Genomic DNA, 24984 nt, shown 5'->3' with positions numbered 1-24984 from the left:
AATTTACGAAGTACACTCATATGCATCCAACATTTACTGATGACTTTCAGCTCCTGATAAAGAAAACCTGTAAAAACACGAACACAAAAAAGAATCAGAAGTTCAGCTCACCTGTCATGTGATAGGTGAGTAATGGTAAATTACCAGATCAACGCCCTTCCCCTCCGTTGGGTAAGGGTCGGTAAAAAAAAATGGAAACTTACAGTTCTTGATATTTCGTACACGATCATAGGCACCACCTTGTCATAAGCTGACCGAGACAGGGGTCGAACCTGCAATCTCCTGATTCGTAGTCAGACGCGTTGCCATTACGCCACACGGCCATGCGAACTTCTCAACCTGTATTATAAAGTCTCTGATCACATGTATGATACACCATCCAATCAAGGATTCAATAACTTACAGCGCCAGCGATCCTGCTCAGTACTCACAAGACTTTCCTATACCAAGCAATCCATGATTGTATCTTAAGGACGGTTCACGCATGCGTTAGTGCATGCCACTTCTATTCGGTAGTGATAACGTAAAAAAGCCCGCTACCGTTACTCATGATTGCATAGCAATGGAGGGCTCCACATTCCACACGTCCGTTTCAACAATTTTTCCAACCAAAAGATTACGATAGGAATAAGCCAATTCAGCGCGATGAGTGAGGGGAAGTATTCAGAACTTATTGGAGTGCAAGACGAAGCACAAAAAACAAACAACAGATGCATTCGAAGCTTGTGAGGGCGGACGGAAAAGCAACAGGTGGAGGTCTATTTTTAGGACATGATGCGACCAAGCAGAGACAAACTCAACTGATCCACGACGCCTGAGATACCTCCATTTTTTCCTTTCCCACCACGAACACCGTCGACAGAGCCTTTCTTCATCTCTCTACTCTTCGACAGCAACAACGGCGGCGACAGCTTTACCAGTTTTCTGCTTTAATAATAGCAGTACGCAACATGCCTGGCATCTGGACCCGTCATCCGCGTTATTCGCTTTTCGTGTTGATTGTGCTGGCCGCCACCCTATACCTGCTTAATACTTACCACACGACCCCGACGATCTCTACATATTCATTCATTCGTGACTCGGATCTGCCAGCTAGGCTGGCACGAGCAAATGCCATTTACGAAAAGACCCTCCGGGATCGAAAAGGACTCATAAGAACCTTTGGTCCGACTCCGAATGAAGTTTTAATGTACGCACGTGCCTTAGAGCTCAAATCTTGATCTTATATATACCAGGTTTCCTCCAGATAAGGATCCTTGGCCAGCTTATACCGTTTGTATGTGTCCAAAGGTCCCCCAGTCAATATGCTGCTGAATCCCGTCCAATATTCCAGGGGATTTTTTTCCAGCCTCGTATAATTGCCCGCATGAGGTAGAACGTCTTGGTGCGCTCGGTGATGGCGGAAAATGGGTCTGTGGGCTGTCTCGCGTGCAGGAAAAGCCGAACTGTGTTATTTATTCCATTGGTGTGTTGAAATACCCTCTTCGCGGACCGGGGCATTGACATTCGACTCAGGCATTAATTATGAGTCTTCATTTGAAGCGGAAATCCTTGCCAATACCCGGCATTGCGAGATCTGGGGTTACGATCATAGTGTGAAGTCATTCGGCCCTCAAATACCACGGTCCCTGGCGTCCCGCGCCCATTTCTTCCCATATGGCCTGGCAGGCAGCGATAAGGCGGCGACAGATGACTCACCTGCTATGTACACCCTCGAACGTATCATGGCAATGAATGGTTCGTTCCATTTCACTTTCCTTTGCGTTGACAGGTTACTTACCTAACATCTTAGGACATACCCACATTGACATTCTCAAGATTGACGTGGAGGGATGGGAGTTCGAAACCTTAACTGCTCTCATCGGTCCGTACTTGCACGCTGACAAGCCGCTTCCGTTTGGCCAACTTCAACTCGAAATTCACACATGGGGGAAACAATTCGCCGAATTCTTGACGTGGTGGGAGACACTCGAGGCAGCCGGTCTTCGACCTTTCTGGACTGAGGTTCGTCTCGACATGCTTTCGCTCATAAGGTTTGACTGGGTCCCCAACGTGTCAAAATGCGACCTTCGCGGCGTATTTTTTGGAGCCTAGTCTTAACCTTATGGGCGTACGCGTCGGTTGAAACTTTCTGACTCTCCGATCTTCTCCAGCCCAATCTGGTATATCAGAACTACAACAAACAGAGTAACACTGATCTTGCAGAGGTGAATGAAGTCTGGACTATTCCTTTGGCTGTCGGTGCTAACGGTTCTAAACAGTACTCGTTCCTGAATATTAAAGGCGACAACATATTCATCAAGGACCGTCCTAAGCGGCACATTGTCGCAGCTGTTGTCGACTAGACGCTCCGCTAGAGGCGTCTTGTATAACTTATGTAGTACGCTTACTGTATCCAATCAAATCCTGTAGATTATTCGCTTTCGTAGTTGGTTGGACTGCTTCTGTTCATATGTTATGACATCTATCGTACTTTTTTTGTTTGCCGCATTTGCCTTCCTTCTCTTTCCCCGGGACATTTACCACTTACTTAATCCTAACTTTTATATATGATTTCAACCGTTTGCCATCGCTTTGAATTCTTCGAAGAACAGCAAATTGCATCACGTTGGTTAAGGAATCCTATTTTGACGAACTAACGGGTTAATGCTATTGTCCGACGTGCGTGTCCAATACATTCGCCATTATTGCCTGACACTCTAGGCCTAATGGCTTGTGAACCGGGTACCCTTGGATACGTGCCGGGCCGCGCCGACCCGCTCACGGATAGGGCGCATCCCGAGTTGTCCTGTATACGCTCACTGAAACGACAATCCTTGTTTGAAACGTCCGTCCCCATCTGATAGGCAACGTCTTCTTCTGACATACACCCCATTCATTACTGGTCCAGATCACCGTTGTTCATTTCCCAGACAAGAACGTGCGAGGCATATTCCCTTTTCACGGTTTGGGGGGCCAGGGACGACATACAGACTTGGAATGCGGGACCTTACTCGCCACGTACACCTACTGCGGGTCAAGAAAAGAAACACTGCACAGCACACTCGGAAACCATAGCCCTTCCCGAGCGATCTTTTCAAATCAGTTGACGACGCCTCGACTCGGGGGGTTTTGGGGTGCCTAGGTCCGAAGAACGCACGCAACTTGTAGGGATGCGAAGGACACAGGCGCAAGGCTGAGAAATGAATAGGGATTAGGAACGCTAACCAGCGGAACCAATGTATGGGATGGCGATTGGGAGGAGACCGTTCGGTATTCTGATGGCGGAAAACTTTGTTGGAGATTTGGATCAGTTAAAGCGGATGTACCTCGTATCTTGTCTTGATGCCATGTAACCGGCTACATGCGAGTCGAGAGCCAAGGGACAAGCAAAAAAACCTTGGTGCGTGTATTACCGGGGAAAACCATCACTGACATACAACGGTCATTAAGCGAAGGTTGGCCTTGTTAGGTACGCGTTAGGGGAAAATGGTCGGGGAGGGGGAGGGGCCCATGTGAACGGTTTTTGGGGACGACTCACCGCGCAAAAAAACTAGTGCACACATGCGGTTACCGCTGGTTATTCACAGCTCTTCATCTTCGCCAAGAAGGCCAGAATCCGTACCAGACTCTTCTTCCTCGCTCTCTTTCGATAGACTGTCACAGACCGTCCACAGGTCGTTAGCAAGCTCCTTAAGATCGTCAATGTCATCAGGAACGACGACATCCAGGGTCCGTCTTCGGAGCGTTGAGTCGACAAATTTGGCGTAGTCGGCAAACATACGCGCAGTACCGCTAGATGTTGAAACCGAAGAGAACGTTTCTACGGGCGTGGGACCGGAACGTGACCAAGATAAGGGGCTTTGGGGCACGAGTGCCGGTGGTACTGGGTACGCGGGCGCGTGCGTGCTGTCGCGGAGTAAAGGGTTGATATGAACGCCAAGCGCTAGCAAGAAAGACAGGTTTTACCGTGTGATAAACATGTCGTGCAGGGATGACCGCGCGGACCACTGATCATATGCCCCGAGACTGTGGGTTGTGAATCCTCGGGTCACATCGCGGCGGGAGTACTGGCGACGAGTCTGCAGCCAGAGCAGGTGAATAAGCTCGTTCCAAAGAGCACGGTTCCTTACATCGAACCTCTCCATGTCGGAGAAGTTGAATATATTGCTTTTCAGGTCCTGTTCGGCAGATGTTATAGTCGTAATTCCGCATATCTCGGCGTAGGGGGGTCCACGGACGTTCAGTTGAGAGCAGAAGCTGGATATGGAATCCGCAGTTTTGCGCAATCTATTCAGCCGTACCGGTAAAGTTAGAAGTGCTGTAGGGTCTGGTGATCAAACTCTCTTACCTCAACGGAAGGGTCGAGCTTTCTATGTGCGCGCAAATTATTCCAGATGTATGGTAAAGATCATTCTGCAATATGACGGGGATAAGTTTCTTGTCCTAACCGAGGTATTGTGGAAGTAAACACCCACTTGGGTTTTGAGCTGTGGTGAGGCTTCGTAATGGGCCCACACAGAAGGAGATTGTATGGGAACTGTGAGAGACGCGGTCTCGCTTAACCCGCGCAGATAGAGCGCGTCATTGATCAATCTTCTCGTTCCTCTGCGCTGAAAAAAGTGTTCATGGAAAGAAGATGATGTGTGAGAAATTGCATACGTCCTCGACATCAATTTTCCATCCATAGGGATCGGAGAGCAAAGGAAAGACCAAACATGGGATTTTCAGCATATCATCGTGTAGTGCCGTGAGGAGCGAGTGCATGAAGGGACCAAAGCTAGCCGTATCATTTAAAACTTGTACCCCCTATTTTTACATGAATTTGCGAACAATTACGAGAAATTTAGTACCCACCTGGACAGAATCAGACTCTTCAAGAAATAATCTAACAGAGCCTTCCAAAAGAGAAGCGTCCTGGGAAAGTTGGTGATATTATAGGAAGCGCAGCAAGCGATGTGATTTACCTCATCAAACTGCCTGAAGTACTGTTCTCCCTGCTTCCAGTCTCCTTCCGTGGACTCCCAATCCAGGGTCTGGGGGACCATCTGGATAGACTTACGGGTATAATAGACACGACTGAAATCCGACCAGTATCTGATGGGCTCACGGTGGCGCTCATTGCCTAATGACACTTCATCGCCCTGAGGTGCCTCCGTGCTGTCCTCGTCGTCGATCTTTCTGGGAGTAATCAGGTCTTGTCTGTATTCCAATACGCCACCATCCCTTACATTCCAATCAGTTCAGAACGAATACGTACAAGTGCCTGGCGCCCTTACCACGTTTCTAGATCATCCTCTACAGAGGGATTGTTTGGGTTTGCGTCATGGATGACGTGAGTACTGGCTACAGCCCCAAAGTTGCCTGGCACAAGGTTAAGCCTGGTTGCACTCTGGCAATTTCAGCGCTTACTCTTCTTATCGAAGGCGAGCAATCTCGGAACACATGTAAGCTCTCCCTGATACAGAAAACGTTCAGAAACATCATCAACATATCGTGCTGTCACCCTCGTACCTGTCGGCTGTATTCTTCCCCAAAGGACGTCACATGAGAAATTTGGGTCGCATCGTCAGTTTCGTCGGACAAATAGGCCTCTTGAGTATTCCAGAAATGAGTTCCTACATAGTTGGAGAGCATCCCGGCCTGAATATACAAGATTTCCCGCATTTTTTCAGAGTTTCGCAAGCCTGCACACGATTTAGAGAGTGAGGAAGGGAAAAGTATAAGCCGTGGGACGTCAATGCCTTATTTGTCCGGCCATCATTTTTCTCGGCTTCTCTTCGATCACTTTGCTGGCATTTTGCTGACATGTTCTACTTTAGCAGAGCAGAAATTTAATTCATTGAGATGGCAGGAAGATATGGCTTTCGATGGTGGTGGTTGCACACGAAATTTTTTTGGCAAGGGCGGACGGTTCCGAAACTCGGGCGCTGCATCAAATATCGTTCGGTAAATAGGCGCGAGGGTAACTGTCCAAGCCCATTTGATCACAAATCACATTCGGTTCACCGGTCACAATATAACATAATTTCATTAAGTACATTATTATCCCTACGGTGAATAAACGGACGATTACTTTTCAACTTTCAACACGGCATTCCCCCTTCAACGGCATTAATCTGGTGACCCTCTATCCAAAACAAGGATACCTGTCCCGAATCTACTTAAGTGGGTTTTCGGGTACGCGGTACACAGCACACAGGAGTCAGAAGCTCTCCAGAGAACAGGCCACTCAAAACCCATCTACGCTCCTTAAGGAGGCGGCTGAGAACTTCCAGCAGGCTATCTTCGACAGTTTGACCTATCGCGCCACCCACAACAATCGACATGACAGACAAAGCCGATACCCGACAGCCCGACAGATCTTGTTCATAGCTTTTTTTTTACATGAAGCCGCAATATGCCAACCGCGATCAGCCTGAGAAAATCATCCATCTCGAGCAATGAACAGTACACTTTAAGCTATTGCACATGTTGAGATTCGATTTTACTGGCACCGGGTCGGTAAAAACAGCCCACCTAGATGTCATAAACCGATTCGAAACCTGTCCAACACTCGGCGATCCTCTGACGATAAGGGTGTATATGATGCCGGAACGGGGGTTGCACCCCCACGACTGGACGACGAAGAAGTCCTTTCATGAGTGTGAGAACGACCAGGATATCCCATAGCTGACAAAGGAGGTAGAATAACCCGCTGGTTTGGATCGCGAGCGTGGAAATTCGGCATCGATAGCTGGAGAGAACCGGGGTTGACCAATGGCGAGGACATCGAAGGTGTTGGCGGGGAGGCTGGGCTTTGAGTTCCATAATCGGAGTGCCTCGAAGGTCCCGCCTGGTCATTCGCTTCAGTGTCGTCGGAATAATACGAGAAACGATCCGTCCTCAGAGGTACAGTCTTGGTCGTCATTATGACGCCCTTCGGTACCTGAATGCGACGAAGGTTTTCGTAGTTTTCGATGACTGGGAGCGAAGAGTAGTCGTTGCCCTACAAGGGAAATGAGCTTTCGCCCCAAGACAGTAAAGTTTGGAAAAGTCCTACCGAGAAATAAGCAACGACGTGCCACTTACGCCCTTCTTTGGCGCCCGGAAGATAGACTAGGGCGGAATAAGTCTGCTTCGTCAGTCCATTAGGCTTTGACGGACGATCCTTTCGTCTTGTAGGGGGAGGTATAAGTGCTGTCGGATCTGTGGCTCTCCGGGCTCTATTCGCGATGAGGATAGATTAGCACTTATATGGCATGGCAGAGCCATAGAAAGAGGATACCTGCGCGCGGCCTTCGCATCTCGTTCTTCTTGAGTCGTTTCCACCTTTTCTTCATAAAATAAGTAGTCGCCACGCATGCGACTTTGTGACCTAAAATCACTCCCATGTGAGCATTAACAAGTAATTTTGGACGTCCAGCAGAATACCATCGTCGTCCATCGGTCCACCGAAGCAAACCGCCTTCGTCTTCCGCCTCTTCCCAGACGAAAACGTTCCCCGCAGTCAGCTGGTCCCTCTCGGAAGCCACAAGCCGTCGCTTGATCAGAGGTAATATGTTTCTCCTGACGGCTTCCAAAATAACCTGAGCGTCATGGGCGTCCCGGAGATCTACATTTTAAAGTGAGGAATTTGTCCACAACGCCTGGCACGAAGGGCTGGGACTCACGAAGTGACGGATGAGTCAACGCTCGATTCGCAGAATTGTTGCTGTAGTGAGGTACAAAAGACATGTCCGTCGCGTCAAGAGAGACCAGAACCCAGAGCAGAGAGCAGACTCCAATCAGGAGGAAGGATGAGCTGTAGACCAAAAGACTAGAGGCAGGAGACGTTTGATATATGAGAAAAATAAGCCCGTCCCACACCAGTGGTACAAGTAGAACGAAGCTTCCTATTAAATGGAATTACGGACCTCTCAAATGTGGCCTAGACGAGAAACACATAACGGACCGCGCTTGCCGAGGGAGATTTGCAGTTTTTTTCTTACGCATTAGGCATCTTTCCGAGAAATACGTGTAGTTTTCCATTTAACGATGAACCAACTTTGGGCCGCCAACGTAAGTTCGCATCACGGCCTGAATAGACTTGAATCAAATTCCAGCGGATTCCGTAGTCGATCTCGATCCCGGTTCCAAAACCCACCACCAGAACACCTCAAAAGAAGCACACAGGCGGAATAGCGGGGAGAATTCTCGGGATGCCGAAGTTTTTCCCTGAAAGTGAAATTAAAAATATCAATATTTGGTGGTGGAATGACAAATCATTTCTACTCAGGCATCGCGCCCGGGAAACGCAGCTGGAGTTGAACCTGAATGTGCGCACGTTCACACGACCTTGGAAACAGCCTTACACAACGTAGGCAGGCAGATTTGAGAAAATATAAATCGTTTTGGACGCTTACGTTGTTTTTCATGATGCCTGATTTCTCGATTTGACGAGGTGGCATCATGCAGCGTACCGAGAACGGAGGTAAAATAGTCAATTCTCACCGCAATCGTGAGACGCCTAGAAAAAGAACAGATCGATGCCCCTGTGCCTAGTTTATTCGGGTTCATATTCTTTTTTCCAACGGCGTAAGTAGACCCTTGGGTGAAGAATGACATCACCTTCTGAAAGATAGAACACGCATTTATCTTTGAGATTAGGGGGAACTTAAAATGTTAGTGAACGACGAGGCAAATTAAGAGGATATCAGCGAGGGTGGACACGTTTACCATCAAACGGGTGGGTAAAGGCGCCCTGCACCTGTCACGACATTGATTAGAGCTTCATTCCAACAACGGAAAGTAATGCTGATCAATCAGGTCTACTTTACCTGGTGTACATGTGGTCCATCGTGAATATTTATATGGCGGCGAGGTCTAAAGTCTTGAAATCCAACCGAACCTGGTGTCTTGCGGGATTGCCCACAAAAGGTCAGGATTACTGTCGTCGTCCTGAATCCAGGGGATCTAGAGGGAACAGCGTCGTCATGGGTGATGGAGAAGATGTATGACTTGTGCATATGGCTGAGACCAGGTGGTCAGTGTGAGTCATGTTAGACGTAGGCACCCGTTTTGAGGGTGATAACATGCGGTAGTTTGGGTTTTGCTCATGAAGAAAGAAATGCCATGTGCGACGTCCTCTCTTTCTAGTAGCTTCCCATTGACAATTGTTCGCGAGGGCTCCCGCAGCATACAGACGTGCCGGCCTAGAAGCGATAAGGATAGTCTAGAGATTGAACTGATAGCCAAACTTGCCAAAGTTTAGACAGATATGCGTAGAAGCGTGACCACTGACCAATATCCATCTTCACGACAAATGAACATGATCGGCAACATTTCGGACAAGGCACGTATAAGGTCCTGTGCCTGTTGGGGAAGAAGGAGCCCCGGAGAGCCCTGAAAACCCCGTCAAAATTTCTGCGGCGAGTTTCTAACCAGAAACTCTGATGATCAACTGCCGGCCGCGCACGACCTACGGGGCTTTATTAGCGCGTTTACCGATATGGCCGGCGGACGGTGACTAAATGGACAAGGAACTTACCGGCAAAGTGATGCCTGCGTGCAATCGCAGGTCGCAGTCCGGCGGATCCAACTCGAGTTTTAGACCTGACCGTTCCTTTGGGAATGATTGGCATCGCGCCACCATGGAACTGGAGTAAACTGTTTGCGGGGTAAAAGATGCCCAGGCGCCAGTAAGATAGAGCGGTAAGATGCGAATGAATCTTACACGTCAGGTTTGTAACGAAATCCCCCTTGGGATAAGGGACCCTGTATCATAATTGTCGTCGCGAGCGCCTCCCGAAGCACTATAGTAACCTCAACAGCCGAGAAAATTGAATATCACCGGCTACAGCCCTTATTGAGCCCGAATATTTTGTTGTCAGAGGCAGAGACTACGGTTCTCATAGGAAATGAAGCACATCGATGGATGTCAGCATGGTAGAACGACAGCATGATAGTTATGTCTGACCCAAAGTTCATGTCAAAGAAGTCAAAGGAAAGCATGCGACAGAATGTGGGATGACGTACCATTATATGGGCACGGGGAACTTGGTGGCACTAGGACGGTCCGATGCCACCTTAACAGCTATCACATATGAAAACAAGAACGTTACCGCACTACACCATGCTTCAAGCAACTCGGGAAGGCCTGTTTCCGAACTTCGGAGTCTCTTCAATCATTGAAATGCGACAACGACTGACCCAAAAGGCGTCATCCAGGCTCACTTTTCCCAACTGACACCGAACCCATGGCGTGCTTGACATGGAATCGGATGAGGCGCTCGGGTCCAATATAGAGCCCTGGTACTTCTACACAAGTCGTTATTACAATTTCTTGTGCAGTGTGTGCGTGCGCAGTTTCTGGAACAAACAGCCTGTAAAAAGGGCAAGTAAGATGAACTTGGCCCCCCCTTCACGCCCGACACCAAACTATGTCCGGATTTAGCTTCAATTTAGTTCAATTTAGCATATTTTAGGCTTCGACTTGACAGCTCTATCCGAAGTTAGCATATTTTGGGCCTAACGAAAAGCCCTCGAAGGAGCAGCCCTACCTCGGCGAGAAAAGAAAGTGGAGGCAAAAAAACCTAAATGAGGCCAAATTTGCTTGACCAGGAGGACGACGACATTCTTGCTCAGCAGACGCAAATATGGGCACAGCCACGTCCATGTGCCTCCGGCCAGGAAATTGGCCACGATTGAGGTTTGTAAAAATAAACAGACAATAGAGGAAATTTTTTAGATTTGCACCCCGGTGGACGAATCAAAGTCATCATGTTCACAGAGTCGACAGCTGGTGCGACAACTGTCTCTTCAGGTCACAGGTGATTTGGCGTATTACAATCTAGATACAATTGTTGAATCTGGTAATTGGACACAAGGATACGAATGCAGTGGATATAGATAACAGTAATGCCAAACTAAGATATGCTCTAAGTCCGTAGAATGCAAAAAGCCAGGATTCCAGACGAGTAGATTATAGTGACGTCGGTTCTAAAACGTCAGGTTTGAAGCGTAGTCGAGCGATGAGAATGGTGACGTCTCGAGAGCCGTTTCTGGATACCTTACTGGCAGACACGAAAGGAAGGTCCTCGTGATAGGAAGGACCAAGTTCAGAGGGAACCTCGTTGTCGGTTTTGATCACACCCCACGGCTGACCATTTCTAGGAGGGAGAACATTAAAGTAAGCCTATTGCGAACGTCACGTCAGTAAATGATAACTCTAAACAATTAATCAGATAACGCACTTGTCCATCTGGATGTCTATGACTGACAAACAGTGCATAATCGGGAGTAGTTAATGTTCCGATAACTAAATGGCTAGTTCAGAATAAGGCACTACGAGTACAGATCTAGAACCACCCACCCAGGAAGAGGTCCTCCTTCTGGATACGATGTTGGGTTCCGTACGTCGCCAGGATCTCGTCAACATTAGCCTTGAACCACTTCTTCGGCGCATCTAGGTTCTCAACATATGTGTAAACAGTTGTCTCCGTGTACAGAAATGCGGTCTTATGTCCGGCACGAAGCGGGTGGGAATACCGCCGCCTAGAAGAACAATGATATCAATGACACGGTGCTCGATCGTCAATAAGTATATTACTCACGAAGATATGCTATCATTCTTCCTGAATATGTTAGTAAAAGCATCGAGTCCCCTTTGGGCGGCGCTACGCTGGTCTAACCGCTGATTCTGCGCCGTAATCTTGCCGTATCCATGTACCGACGGCATCCCAGTCGGATGCTCATCAGGCGATTTCTCTGGATTGACACAGTTGAACAAGGTTACAAAGGCACCTTCCGGCTTCTGTAAGTATCCAACAGCGCCAAGGTACACCTGAGACGGGGTCCATAACGGCAGGGTGACTGTGCCCAAAGATTAGCCTATTTCAAATGATGCATCTAGACGTCAAAACCTACGAGACGGATGGAACTTGTGGGTCAAAAGTAGCCTGTACCTGCGTTCATCCCGGGCTTCAGCGATTCTTTTGTCAGCGACGGGTGGAGAATCATAACCGTCGTATTCCATCATATTGCGAATGATTTCATCTTCTGACTGGGAACTAGGGGTGGTCGACTCAGCAGTGGAAGAAGCGCGGCTCAAAGGCGCTGACGAAATGTATGCCATGGGTTCAGGCATGTGGACATTCATGGGAGCCTCTCGGAACGGAAGAGACGGCATTGGAGGTGAGGCCGACATGTCTCGAGCGGTACGGAATGATGCTGAAGGAGAACCTTGCAGCGGACCGAAAGCCAAGTCGCGAGCTATAAATGGATGAGAAAAATCCGCCAGGAGATTTAGAGACTTACGAGGCGTGCCAGGTAACAAAGGTACAGGATGCATGTCGGGGCTGGGACGCGAGACACGGAACTCGAAACTTTCGTTGTCCTGCCGTTCAGGGAATTTTGGCAAGACGACCTCCTCAGGTAATCCCGAGCTTTTTCGCATCTGCTTCAATTCTTGAACGACCGTGGAGAAGTTTGGACGCATGAATGGGTCCTTCTGCCAACATGCTCGAATCAATTTTTGCAAAGCCGAAGTACTGAAACGCGTCGATGGAATAACGGGACGAGAATCTTCCCCTGGTACAATTATTAGGACATTTTCAGGGGTAAATTTAGAGTAACTTACTAAGAACGAAATGCCTAACGGTATCATCGTCCATGAATGGCCAGGGCAGTCGTCCCATGGACAGAATCTCGATGCAGCACATCGCAAATGCGTACACGTCCATCTCAGTAGTCAGCTGGCTTAGACCCATCATCAACTCCGGCGCCTGCCACCTCAATGTGCCGTCTGTAGAGTAATGATGAGTGCGGGATTCGGAGTTCGCAACATTAAAACTTACGAGGCAGGGGCGTCCCACTGATACGAAAGGCTTCCGATTTCATCTCACTCTGACCAAAGTCAGAGATGACGCAGCGAAGCCGATCATCGACAAGAACATTAGATGCCTGTTAAATGGTCATCGATTGGGGTCAAAACCAATAAATAGAAGACAACCTTGAGATCCCCATGCAACACGCCCTTACTATGCAAGTATGCCATTCCCTTGGCGACCTCATGCATGAACTTTAGAAGGTCCCATCCCTTCCCGCCATCAACTACCAATGAGTCTCCACCGATGCTATCACTTCTTCCCCTGCCAGTAGGCAGGTCTAGCCCAAGGCCTACTCTTTGAATCGCCTCTCTGGCCCTCCCTGGGCTAGCGCCCATAGAATTCCGCGAATCGGGTAAGCTCCCAGTCCTACTCTTGCCCCCGTCCATCCCTCGCAAGAACTCCACCAACGTTCCGTTCTTCAGGTAGGGACTGACGAAGAACCACGGTGGATCACCACTAGCACTGCTGGCACCATATAGCTCCAGTACGTTCGGGTGTTGCAGCGTCTTCCAGATTCCGACCTCTCGGATGAACAGATTTCTTGGGGTCGTCTCTGCAAGAACTTTGATAGCCACGGTTTGTTTACGCCACGTTCCCCTATAAACATCAGAGAAGAACCCGATACCGATCTTTTGCTCGCGGTCAACTTCATAACTATGCCAGCATGTCAGCCAAATGCGGTTTCAGAATAACGAAAACGCCTACCGAGTGATGGTCCAACTTGGTAGATTCAAGTTTGCTTCGGCACCTTCACTCATCCGCCGCAATGCATCGATACCGCTCTCCATGAACTCTTGATCCAACGTATCTTCCCTCTTCACGGAAGAAATTTCTTGACGCTTCCTCCTGCTGTCTGTACTACTGTCACTGGTCGAACTCCGGGTTGTGGACACTGTTTTCGATCTCTTTATTTCGCCTGCAACAGGCAAGACAGCTTCCCTCCCCTGCATACTAATCCTCCTCACCATCTTGATCAACTTGCCATGATTGTGCCCGGCGCTGGAAATAGATTCGGCGTCATCAGTTGCAACTTCCTTCCCTCTTTCCTTTGACAGTGTTGCTAGGGAAGGACCGTCGCTGCCTACACCGTGATCCTCAACATCGGCCTCATCTCCGCTACTGAAAATGCTGCCTTGCCTCTCCACGATCTTTTCCAACGCTCTTTGTAATGTCTTGATGGCCTCAGGCATCTCCTCCCTCGTTACGCCTAATGTTTCTACCATTTGCACATCGCTGCCAGCGCTCAGAGCATTCCGCAGCAACGCCCTCAAATCAGCTGCATCCATCGTCATGTCGTGTTCGTTTTGCTTGGCGCTCAATTCCTTGAGAGTTGGCAAGACGGTTGCTGGGGCAGGTGACATCAATCTTGGCGAAGTTGGAGTGTCGGACGAAGCACTAGATGCCGGGAGCGGAGGGGTAGACAGAAAGTGATATTCAGGTGGGAGAGAGAGTGACGCAGACGAAGGAGATTTGAAAGGGCCAGTGTTGAGCGATGCATAGGAACCAGAACCAGGGAGGCCGAGAAGGGCAGGCAGCTTGGGGGTAGTTTCCTCTTCCCGTATGCCTGTAAGTTGAAGGGCATTGTCCACAGAAATGGCATTGGACCGCCTCAGCGACTCAATGATGACCTCTGTGTCCTTCTGCCTTCGCTGTTCTGACGCCTGAACCTGTTTGAGGATACGAATTTGGATAGAGAGCTAAAAAAAAAATTAACAGGAAATAAATGGGTATCTGTAGCTAGCACGTACACCAAACGTTTCCATAGCGTCCTGTAGTCCGGAATCACAGGCCGCAATTTGCCTTAAAATCTCATCTCGTCTAAGATAGCGCTTGAGGAAAGGACGATGAATCTGCTTTTGAAGGAAAACGTAGACCTCGTTGAATGCGCTAAAGATTTCGCGTAAATTGATTACACGACAACCGTAGGGCACGAAGAACGTACTCTGTGAGTTTCGAGATAGGAAGGGACAACTCAGTGCCGACCATATCACCAGCTTCATGTATCTCTTGCCGAATCGACAAAAGGATATTTGCACAGCGTTCCGTCAATCGTAGGCATTGTAAACGATTCATCTAAGAGCCAGTGAGATGGTATGAATGAGGGAAAGCAGATTACATACATCTACCAGCTGCAGGGTGTCCCATATCTGAAGCAGCATTCCCGCGATACTTTGCAAGCCTGGAACTGGAGCAAATTCAAGCAAGTCTTGACTCAACACCAATGCTTCGTGGCCAACATCGAGTGCATTACCCAGGATCGATGATGCCGCTTGAGCCACGCGCTTAAGTCATCGTAAGTAATACCGTTACGTTCCAAATGGCAAGATCTTTACCTGTCTAGTCAGAACCCAACCCTCCTTCTGCTCCGCGGGCAATGAATGTCTGCGCTTCGGCGATTCCTTCCACGGTCTTGGAACGAACTCGCCTTTGCCCCACCATGTCGACGCCGATTCTCCAAGAGATGTGGGCGCTCCGACAGACTTTTTCCAAACGGACTCATCAATGACACCTGGTGACTTGGATCGAGACCGCGAGCGGAACGAGGAAGACTCTTTGTCTCCCAGAATGGCGATGGCCAGTGATGAGGTAGGGGCAGATAATAGCGGGCTGGTAGGCAGCTCTCCGAGCGTCGACACTGAGTGCCCTCGACGTCGGCATTCAGGTCTGGGGGAAGAAGGGTTGAGCGGTGACGACACTTTAACGATTGACGCCGACTCTGAGGATGGAGGAATATGCGCAGTGTTCGCTTTTTCCATGGTATAAAGTTAAATAAATGCCTCTGGGCGTCGTCTACAACGGCGAGCAGTGAGGTCGTCGATGGAAACAGCAACGGTGAAGATTGGTGGTGTCAAAAGGGTAGTACTCGTGGGAAGATCTTTCCGATTAGATTTCAGATCAGTGCCAATCGGCGGAAGTATCGGTGCAAATCTGCTTGGACTTGAAATTATCGAAAAGCAAGTCTGTCAACAATGCACTTGGGAAAATGTGCCCCATGCTACTTTCATTTCTCTTTTATGTGAGATGGACAGCAGGGCTATCTGATGCGTGTACATCTACGTGTGGTGTGGCTTGCCTACGATCTTGTATAAACCTGTAGCGCAACTGTAGCCACCCGAAATGGTAAGTAATTTGATAAATTCCCCGCAGATAATTTTTACTTTGATGATCACCAGCTGCTGCAGGTGTTCCGCGTATTCCTAGCTGTATACCTCCCTGCCAATATGTCCTAGAGATGGTGTTTTTCTTCAACCGCCGGTCTCGGGCTCTTCTCACCGATTCACCACAAGGTAACACATGATCCGGGTGGTAACCAGCACTACACATCACCTCAACGTCGGAGGAGCATTTAAATCTTTGTGACTCTTCTTCTACTGCTGCGCTTTCTCCTTAATGGAAGGTCACAACCGTACCTCACTGATCTGGGCTGTCTCCTCTGCTGCAGGCTGGTGCTTAGATGCAGTAGTTTTGTACTCTCGGTCCATGATGCATGAGGGTCTTCCATGGACGTATACTTACTCCTTGGTTATGCCGTTGTTCCACCGACCAGCCATGCAGTTAACGTCATCGCTAATTACAGCTTCCCGTCTCTAAAACTTGTGCTTCCAGTGACAAAAATCCATAGTCATTTTTTCCAATTAATGTGACTAATTTGATGCAACTCCATCGGGCACTGAGCTATCATTTTGCATGCTGTCATCTTCCTCCACATTGACGGCCCCGAAGGAAGCTCTCGAGATCATCCTCGGACATATGGAGGAAATGCTCAGGGCTCTCTTAGGGGTACTGGATCAATAATCGTCAAATTTCTCCAACGAATTTTGCTGACTTTCTTCCCACGGAAGTAGTTGTTTGCTAACAGTCATGGCAATGATGACTCCCTGCCTCTGGTATCAGGGGAAGCATCGTCTTACCGCGGCATAACCTTCTGAACCTGCGATATGGGCACAGCATACACAGGAACTATTGTATCGACTGAGAAAGTTGCTGTGGAGTTAGGCAGCCGCCTCATACCCTCCACGTATTCCTCTCTCCAGCGTGGCGCTTCGTGGATCATACCTGTGTATCAAGCGGTATCCAAAGACGGGCCGACCGCTTGAACTGGCACACTCTGGAGGTGCTTTAACTGACAACTGGACTACGAGAGCGAGAATATAGAACCGCAGTATTCCGCGCGACCACCAACATAGGGATTGTCCGGAAATCATGCATTTCATTGTCGGAATGGCATATTCATTTTCGGATCAGTTACCCTTCTTCACCTGAGGAATACCACTCGGGATCGATACTAACTTGGTGCGAGGAACCCTACTGTCCCCCGGGTCCCCACCGAGCTTCCAAGCGCAGACCCTCCTTCCTCCCCGGCTGGCCACCATGGCGTAGCTATTTCGATGACATCCTGGTGCCTGGAGCTCCCGTGCTCTGGTACACATCTTTCGAGGTGACATCAGGCAGCTCTGGAGTCGGGACGGATTGGCCACTGGCATCGGGGTCGACGACGGTATTTAGGGTGACTGGCTGAGGAGATGGTTGGCGCCCTACGATGGTATTCAGGTATTAAAGACTGGAGGAGACATTTACAAATTCACGTACCGGCTGGGCGACCGTCGACGATGCCTTGGTTCGAATGTTGGGTAGCTGTGTAATTTTGAGCTCCTGACATGGCTTGCTTAGTAGGGACTTTCGGGAGTTTAGGAAGGGTTATGTATGATATTGATAGAATGAGTGATGTCAGGATGAAGTCAGCACCACAGGATGGATAAAGTGACAGAATATTGCATCATTGGTATCCATGAACAAATTAATATTATACTCTTGCGCCATAATTTTGGCTGTACAATAAAGACAATGTCGCTCTTCGAGTGCCATTATAGGGTTATTACCTTAAAACGCATACCAATTCTGCAATCTGGTGGTGGTATTAGTATTGGTAGAAGGACAGCAAAAATAGGGGCCAGCGCAAAATTCAGAGGTTGCCACGCACGTGGCAATATCATCCACCATTGAACCAAAAACAGGTCTTGTCGATGCCTGGTACATAGGTTGATTTCTGACAAATTGGAACGTATTGGATACTTACCTTCTTACAGGTGTCGGTAATGTGTTATTTTGTTCCCGGGCTTGCGGCTTGCCAGACTTGTTTTTTGATATCGCTGAAATCACTGTCAATCCCATGACTCGGGTTTCTTCTCTTCCTCTTTGTCTTTTCTCCGAGTTTAATCCCCAGGACGGTATTCTTGATAGCTTCTATCAAGAGTGAAAGGAAACGTCGAAGAATGTAGAACTTATGCAATTCCAGCTCGACCCGAGGAATCATCGTAAGTTTCCGTCAACCGCCATTTCTTTGCGGTAATGCTCAGGACAGAAAATCTCTTTAGCAGGCGAATTTTCACTTTGACGAGCGTTCACGGCCGATATTCGGCTTTACTGTCGTCGGGCCGCCACTGGCAACATCATCCATGTTTGTATCAGCTGTTCAAGTACCACCACCCAAAGATGCCATCCGCGGAAATAAAATGGCGTCCTTCATCGGTATAAAGGACAGGGTTGAAATTCTCCAATGATTGTGTGACGATGATGAGACGGAACCTCGCCCTTTCCTGCTTGCTGCTCCCCGGCGCATTTGCTGACTTGATTTCACGCGCCACGAACGCAGATGGATCCACCCCGTTGTACAAAAACGCCAATGCGTCAATTGAGGATCGTGTCAAGGATTTACTCCCTCGGATGACGTTGAAGGAGAAGGTGGCACAACTGTATGTCGGCCCTTCTTCTTTGTCGTGTTTCTTTTCTTGATAATCGCCCCGCAGGATACAGGGAGATATCGACGGGTGGATGAACACGACAGATCCCCTCGATAACACGCTTACGTTCAATAAGACGGGGCTGGAGGAGATGGTAAGTTTGAAAGCGGGATCGATCTGGGCTGGATACGAGATGCCATGGGAGAAATATGCATTTGCGATAGAAACGGGACAGAGGTATCTTATGGAGAACACGACCTTGGGTATTCCAGCCCTCTTTGAAAGCGAAGGTAAGCTCTAATGTTTTTATGATTTCTGTCTCCGTCTCACAAATGATCAGGACTGCATGGTTTCACGAACAACGGGACGATATTCCCCTCCCCAATCGGGCTCGCTGCTAGTTTCAACAGGGATCTCGTACAAAATGTTTCCACAGTCGTCTCGAACGAGGCGGAGGGTTTTGGTATCTCGCATATCTTTGCGCCTGTCCTAGACTTGTCACGTGAGCTACGCTGGGGCAGGGTGGAGGAGAACTTTGGCGAAGACCCATACTTGACCGGAGAGATCGGTTTAGCTTTCGTTCGCGGTCTGCAAGATGGTACTCGTCGAGGGGTGGAGAGCGGGCAAGGGCGGAAGAGAATAGCTGCAACGTGCAAGCATTTTGCTGCGTTCGGGAGTCCACTGGGTGGATTGAATTTGGCACCTGTGGCTGGAGGTGAAAGGGACCTGAGGACGATGTATCTTCCGCCATTTGAGAAGGCCTGTGTGGAGAGCCTGAGTATCATGACTGCATATTCAAGTTACGACGGCATCCCCGCTATTGCAAACAAGCGTACGCCATTTTACCTTGCGGTTTGAAGAGCAAACTAACGCTGGCGGATTTAGATATGATGATTGATATCGTTGGTCGCGTTTCTTTGTCCTGTCTCGGCAGTGTTTTGACCACTTTCTACAGGTACGAGAAGAATGGGGCTATCCCTATTGGGTCACTACAGACGCTGGATCTCCCGACCTGTTGATCACCCTGCACGGGACATGCGAAACGAGAGAATGTGCAGCGAAGACCACTTTAGAGAACAGTCTCAGCGGCGAAATGGGCGGTGGTACCTACACCTATTTGACTTTGGTCGGTAAGTTTAAAGCTAGCCCTCTTTGTCTTGAACATTGCTCATTGTAGATACTGTAGACCAAGTCGGAGAAGGTCTCGTCAATGAGTCTGTTATTGATCAGGTTGTTTCAACATTACTGCGAGTCAAGTTTGAACTTGGCCTGTTTGAGAGTAAGTTTAGTCCAAGATCTGATCTCTCAGGGCTCCATCCTCACTAATGCTGTCGTTGCAGATCCATATCCTTATGACGACTACGCATCAACCGTCCGCACTTCAGCTTCTCGGGACGTTCTTCACCAGATTGAACTGGAATCAATAGTCTTACTGGAAAACCGCGACAACGTACTTCCATTGAGTACTGATATAGGCAGTGTGGCACTGATTGGTCCTCAAGCTGGCGTCGTCACGGTGGGGTCAACCTTATTCATCTAAATGCATGTAAATACTGATCGGACCTCGCAGTTCGGCGATTATGTATTTTTTAACGCCTCGAACAACGGCATATCACCTCTAACCGGCTTTGAAGAGTACCTCAGCAGCATATCGAGTGCAACCCAGGTAAACTACGCCGAAGGATGCAAACGGTGGTCAAACGACGAATCTGGTTTCGATGAGGCTGTCAGAGCAGCGGAAGCTTCCGACGCAGCCATAGTGATGGTTATCATCCCTCCTTGTGACATTTCTGTGATCCATAGCTCATACCCGTGAAGGTTGGTACATGGTCCCTTGATCAGACACTGCTATGGACGCCAGGAACAAACGCTACCACAGGCGAACATGTCGACCTAGCGGACCTCGCCCTCGTCGGCGCACAGCTCAAACTCGTCCAAGCTATCAAGGCGACCGGGAAACCAACCATCGTCGTACTCGTCAGCGGCAAACCCGTAGCTGAACCATGGATCCAAGCAAGTATGGCGATGCAGTTTCCGCGGTTTGATGCTCGCTAATAAGTTTCAGATGCCGATGCTGTGATACAACAATTCTATCCCGGTGAATTAGGTGGACTGGCAATAGCAGAAATTATCTTTGGTGCCGAGAATCCTTCTGGTAAGGCAACTTCTATGTCGAAATATGTCTCGAGTCCTTATGTTGGGAAGGTAAACTCTCGGTGTCATTCCCGAGAGACGTCGGTACTACCCCAGCGTTTTATAATTATCTCAAGGGCGGGCGACCTGTTGATCCCGGGGCAGTTCTGGATAACGGAACATTGGTATTTGGACATCAGGTCGGTTGACATATGTGTTCATCGCTACATGCTGACGCCATCGTAGTACGTGCTTAATAGTCCCGTGCCGCTGTGGGGCTTTGGGCATGGTCTTAGTTACACGACATTCAATTAGTAGGAGACACTTTTACCCTCCTGCTGGGACAGGGTCTGATAAATTCTACAGCACCGATCTGACGCTATCGCGATCCACTATTGGAACTAATGATGACTTGAATGTGACGGTAACGGTTCACAATAACGGTGCCGTTGATGGCAAAGAAGTGGTCCAGGTTAGCCCATCCACCTCTCTCCTGTAATTCATGAAATTCATCATTCATTCCCACCAATAGGTCTACATTACAGACACCTTCAGTTCCGTCGCCACTCCTAATCAGCAGCTGGTCGGGTTTAATAAGGTTGATGTTGCGTACGTAGATTCGACTTGCCGCGTAATACATGTCTTGATAGAGATCTCTAGTGCGGGATCGTCACAAAAAGTTACGATTCCAATATCGTCCTCACAGTTGGCCGTATGGTCGTACAATGGTTGGGTTGTCGAGCCTGGTAGCTTCAATATGAAAATAGGGACGAGCGAGGAAACGTATATCAACACTACTTTGACCGTCCAGTAGGGCAAAGCAGAAAGGGTAGGCATAATATGACTTAAATATGACTGGGATGTTATAAAGCCTGATCATCTGCAAAGGCCTACGTCAGAAGGAACTGATAATATGCCAGAAACAAGACACAGACGCAATACACAAGCTCCATACTATGGGAGTTATATTAACACCCGCAATATTGAATTAAACATGCTGCCTCTTACATTCTAGCATCATATGTAGCAAAACCACTGGCTTATAGAACGTCTGATTAGTGCCTTCAGCTGGATGTATCCCTCCCAACCCGGGAGAAGTTACCACTGAGGAAACTAAACGTCTCAGTAGGAACGGAAAACGAGATGCTATCCGTAGGGGCAAGGGTAATGCGGAACCTAAGGCAGCTGACAATGCATCTTGCATACTTAGAAGTCCAGATCAGTGGGACGAGGCTGGTTGCTGTAAAGGTCCCGGACTTGGCAGATGCGCAGACGGCAGCACCTTATGGATATCAGAGCAGAAAAGAAGTACACAGCTGCTGTAATTACATTGCCGATAGACTCCAGAGAGATTGGTCGGCTCGAGGGAAGACATCGAAATTGAGACCGGGAGTCTGCTATTTGGCAGTGACAAGTTTGATTCAAAGTTGGTACATGAGATGCGTGTGACGATAAATTTAAAATTTAAAAATTTCTCGTAAAGGCGGCCGACCAAATATCATTTCCCTAGCACTTTATTGGCTTGGCTTCCTTCTCTGGCTTGGCAATCTCTACCTGCCAGTCCGACCACTACGCGGGGTCCTCTTTCGCTTGAATATCACAAAAGTGACACTGTACATAAAATGATGTAGGCGTTGCACTATAGTTCAGTAGTTGGCTGGATTACGCAGTGTGAGATGCAGAATCTTAATCAAGGAGGATCAGGAAACATGCTATTCTGGCAGGACATCGCCAGCATCATTGATCTCATCGGGAAGGCAATCTTCGCAGAAGGTGCGTGGACACGTTCGGCACCTTGCAAGGATTCAGATGAAGCATGAGGACCAACACCGCGGAAATGCATACTTGTAAAGCATTCCACCGGATTGAGCCATCGAACGAGAGCACTCACAACACGAATGTTGTTTATAAACTAAGAATACCTTCCTGCTGGCCTCGCGTTGAGATATTCCATAGCATTCTGCATGGAAAACTAGAAAGATTTTATGTTAACAAGAAGGAAATGTGGATAAAAACTTCCTTACCTCTTGGACAATGAGCACATGTTACTAGCTCCCCTCCGTCACGACAGTGAATACACCAATTTTTGTTTTCCCGCTGTCTCTTCTTATTTTTGGCCTTCTTAGCTTCCATCATATCGCGCTGACGCTGCGGTGCTTTCTGCTAAATCTACCAATTTCATCAATGAATAGATGAAGTGTAGAAAAAAAGACAATGCGTACATCTTCCAGTGAAGGGCCGTCGACTATGAAGGTCGTCCCACTTATTGTCACTTTGTTATTGCTCCTGGTGCGTTTCTGGGTACTCAGTGTCAACTCCGAAACAGTATTGTCCATGTGCTCGATGACATTCCCCTCAAATAGCCAACATTTGACCTGCATGATGCCACTCAAAAGTTGCTTCTCCTGCTCTTCAGCACTAAGAACAAGGTCTTTTGCGACTGCGGATTCGTCTTCCCCAATGTTCTGCTTCATCTTTGCATCACGAGCATCCTCTCAAGCCTACGAGACATCCAGTATATCAGAAAGGGACGCATCAAGGAAACGGCCTAGATTCATGTCACCATCAGATGAAGACAACGCACTGCTGCCCTTTTGGAGAATATCTTTCAATTCAGTCAGTCCCAAGGAGGCATTTTCTGATGATGAAGAATCGCCATCCATAATCTTCAAAGACAGGAACAGTTTCCTCCATAGGCAGTCCTAGGGAAAGGTTCAGCTGATACTTGGCATCATTAATGCTACATGTACCAGCATTTGGTCTTCAACACTTCCTTGGCATGTTAGTCTATAAACATGGGATGGATATCAGTTATTATACAATATCAGCTGCAACATATCATTACCTTCACCATCTTCGTTTGACTGATCCTATGAGCCCAGGCAATGCCTTGTAAGTCATTCTGAGGATTCCAGCTACTATCACACAACATAATGTTCTGCACCCTAGTAAGGTTGATGCCTGGAATAGCAAGAAACACCAATTCAGCAGTGCCATCTAGAAGTGTTTAGGATGTACATACCAAGACCACCAGCTTGAGTCAAAATAAGGAATACTTGATATGCTATCAAAAAGCATAAGTATCCCCCCATATATTGTAACTGATTACAACATATGTGATTTTTCTCATTGGAACTGTAATAAGAATGGTCAGTTGGACCATGAGGAGAATACCAAGGAGACACATGAGTTTGATATCCAGATTTCAATGAGGTTGAGTAGTTGACCTGTCCAGTCAGGCAAAGCATATATTTTGAAGGTTCATAAAGTCCTCTAAGAGATCAAGCATTCTTTGTAATACAAATAAATATCAGTGATTATGGAGACCATATGCAAAACATACCTCATCCATTGCTTCAGGAAAAAATCAGGGCCAAGTTCTCATGCTGACTTAGAGACAATGTTGAGGACTCACTGAAAATATAAGTACCTTCTCTCTCTTTGAAAGAATGTCCATGAGGATTTTATCTATTGCTATCATTTTCAAAGATGAGGCAACAATGTGTTCTCCCTTTGTGTATGGATCTGGCTCTGCATCAGGTAAAAGATAGGGGCTATAATGGAGACATCAACAATAGCCAGGAGATATGCCAGCAGGAAACTTATTAATTGCATAATATTTATAGCTGTATGAGGATAATACTGAGTTGCTGCCACACTACAAAAAACCATTAGCTTCATCCAGATTAATAAATACAGTTGACTATCTCACAATGCATATGGTCAGAAGACACCAAAACCATATGCATTTATAGATTTATGCAGAACTAAAATAGCATGTGTTGTGATATGTGACTTATGTGACAACATTATCACATTGCATCAGTCATAGTCTCACCTTAGAGCTACATGTTCTGATACCAGGATGCAACAGCATGCTCCACATCTCCACATTACATGCCAAAACTGTTAGACCCAAGTGTCACATAAACAGAAGCATGTGATAAACAGAAGCTGCCTCACACTTTAGGCAGTTGACTGAGTTCACTGATGCATCTTCTGATTGGTGTGTCACAAGGCCTTAGGATTGGCTCAAGTATAGAATAGTGTGAAGATAAACTTTAGCTTAAAGCTGGGGTTTACCAGCAAGAGCAAGCCTTCTTAAGTACTATACAAGTTATGACTATTAATAATACTACCTATTATATGTTGTTGTGTCCTTTATGCCCATTGTCCTTAGATGTCATTACCATACATAAAAGGTTGATTATGCATCATTGGCACACATTGTTGCATTGAAAGACAATAACTGACTCAACCTAGTTGTGATGACTAAGCTTGAT

General features: G+C 47.8%; 7 protein-coding genes and 1 non-coding gene across 8 annotated transcripts; 2 read left to right on the top strand and 6 right to left on the bottom strand.

Annotated features, from left to right (window-relative positions):
* Window positions 1-251: 251 nt before the first annotated feature.
* BT62DRAFT_t137 lies at window positions 252-323 on the bottom strand. Its single transcript has one exon. It is a non-coding gene; the product is annotated as a tRNA-Arg (tRNA).
* A 510-nt stretch (window positions 324-833) lies between these two features.
* Window positions 834-2578, top strand: BT62DRAFT_314710 (uncharacterized protein). The gene is made up of 7 exons (XM_043180475.1): window positions 834-1189; window positions 1236-1276; window positions 1334-1465; window positions 1516-1737; window positions 1793-2004; window positions 2154-2207; window positions 2262-2578. Exons 1-7 carry the CDS (start codon window positions 951-953, stop codon window positions 2343-2345), a joined length of 984 nt encoding a protein of 327 aa, XP_043037283.1. The 5' UTR covers window positions 834-950; the 3' UTR covers window positions 2346-2578.
* Window positions 2579-3209: 631 nt separating this feature from the next.
* BT62DRAFT_1033448 (mtDNA inheritance protein Dml1) lies at window positions 3210-5646 on the bottom strand (the record flags this gene model as incomplete). Its single annotated transcript, XM_043178355.1, has 11 exons — window positions 3210-3888; window positions 3949-4061; window positions 4113-4269; window positions 4331-4395; window positions 4458-4592; window positions 4642-4788; window positions 4837-4896; window positions 4947-5205; window positions 5262-5343; window positions 5392-5437; window positions 5494-5646. 11 exons carry the CDS (start codon window positions 5644-5646, stop codon window positions 3564-3566), a joined length of 1542 nt encoding a protein of 513 aa, XP_043037282.1. The 3' UTR covers window positions 3210-3563.
* Window positions 5647-6406: 760 nt separating this feature from the next.
* On the bottom strand, window positions 6407-7990 carry BT62DRAFT_314614 (uncharacterized protein). The gene is made up of 5 exons (XM_043180474.1): window positions 7632-7990; window positions 7393-7573; window positions 7247-7336; window positions 7022-7184; window positions 6407-6967 (listed from the first exon to the last, which is right to left on the bottom strand). The coding sequence occupies exons 1-5, from the start codon at window positions 7693-7695 to the stop codon at window positions 6506-6508; spliced, it is 960 nt and encodes a 319-aa protein (XP_043037281.1). The 5' UTR covers window positions 7696-7990; the 3' UTR covers window positions 6407-6505.
* Window positions 7991-10704: 2714 nt separating this feature from the next.
* On the bottom strand, window positions 10705-15700 carry BT62DRAFT_995815 (uncharacterized protein). The gene is made up of 14 exons (XM_043190545.1): window positions 15161-15700; window positions 14948-15109; window positions 14770-14900; window positions 14576-14714; window positions 13533-14524; window positions 12950-13481; window positions 12795-12900; window positions 12578-12742; window positions 12256-12528; window positions 11866-12210; window positions 11553-11811; window positions 11312-11493; window positions 11193-11257; window positions 10705-11134 (listed from the first exon to the last, which is right to left on the bottom strand). The coding sequence occupies exons 1-14, from the start codon at window positions 15581-15583 to the stop codon at window positions 10922-10924; spliced, it is 3987 nt and encodes a 1328-aa protein (XP_043037280.1). The 5' UTR covers window positions 15584-15700; the 3' UTR covers window positions 10705-10921.
* A 1342-nt stretch (window positions 15701-17042) lies between these two features.
* On the bottom strand, window positions 17043-17520 carry BT62DRAFT_1078260 (uncharacterized protein). Its single transcript, XM_043179373.1, has 3 exons — window positions 17418-17520; window positions 17256-17362; window positions 17043-17207 (listed from the first exon to the last, which is right to left on the bottom strand). Exons 1-3 carry the CDS (start codon window positions 17485-17487, stop codon window positions 17133-17135), a joined length of 252 nt encoding a protein of 83 aa, XP_043037279.1. The 5' UTR covers window positions 17488-17520; the 3' UTR covers window positions 17043-17132.
* A 698-nt stretch (window positions 17521-18218) lies between these two features.
* BT62DRAFT_1033412 (glycoside hydrolase) lies at window positions 18219-21515 on the top strand (the record flags this gene model as incomplete). The annotated part of the gene is made up of 15 exons (XM_043178354.1): window positions 18219-18580; window positions 18635-18858; window positions 18909-19400; window positions 19454-19470; window positions 19524-19698; window positions 19746-19847; window positions 19909-20084; window positions 20139-20333; window positions 20387-20585; window positions 20634-20723; window positions 20774-20901; window positions 20948-21015; window positions 21068-21173; window positions 21234-21310; window positions 21362-21515. The coding sequence occupies exons 1-15, from the start codon at window positions 18399-18401 to the stop codon at window positions 21513-21515; spliced, it is 2385 nt and encodes a 794-aa protein (XP_043037278.1). The 5' UTR covers window positions 18219-18398.
* Window positions 21516-22270: 755 nt separating this feature from the next.
* BT62DRAFT_921713 (uncharacterized protein) lies at window positions 22271-24158 on the bottom strand (the record flags this gene model as incomplete). The annotated part of the gene is made up of 9 exons (XM_043184342.1): window positions 22271-22312; window positions 22624-22661; window positions 22726-22861; window positions 22924-23195; window positions 23286-23403; window positions 23547-23662; window positions 23724-23836; window positions 24045-24055; window positions 24117-24158. 9 exons carry the CDS (start codon window positions 24156-24158, stop codon window positions 22271-22273), a joined length of 888 nt encoding a protein of 295 aa, XP_043037277.1.
* Window positions 24159-24984: the final 826 nt, after the last annotated feature.

The sequence above is a fragment of the Guyanagaster necrorhizus genome (genome assembly GCF_019112545.1).
Source record: "Guyanagaster necrorhizus MCA 3950 unplaced genomic scaffold BT62scaffold_21, whole genome shotgun sequence".
In the NCBI taxonomy this organism is placed as follows: domain Eukaryota; kingdom Fungi; phylum Basidiomycota; class Agaricomycetes; order Agaricales; family Physalacriaceae; genus Guyanagaster; species Guyanagaster necrorhizus.
This window is presented reverse-complemented; position numbering and strand designations above follow the sequence as displayed.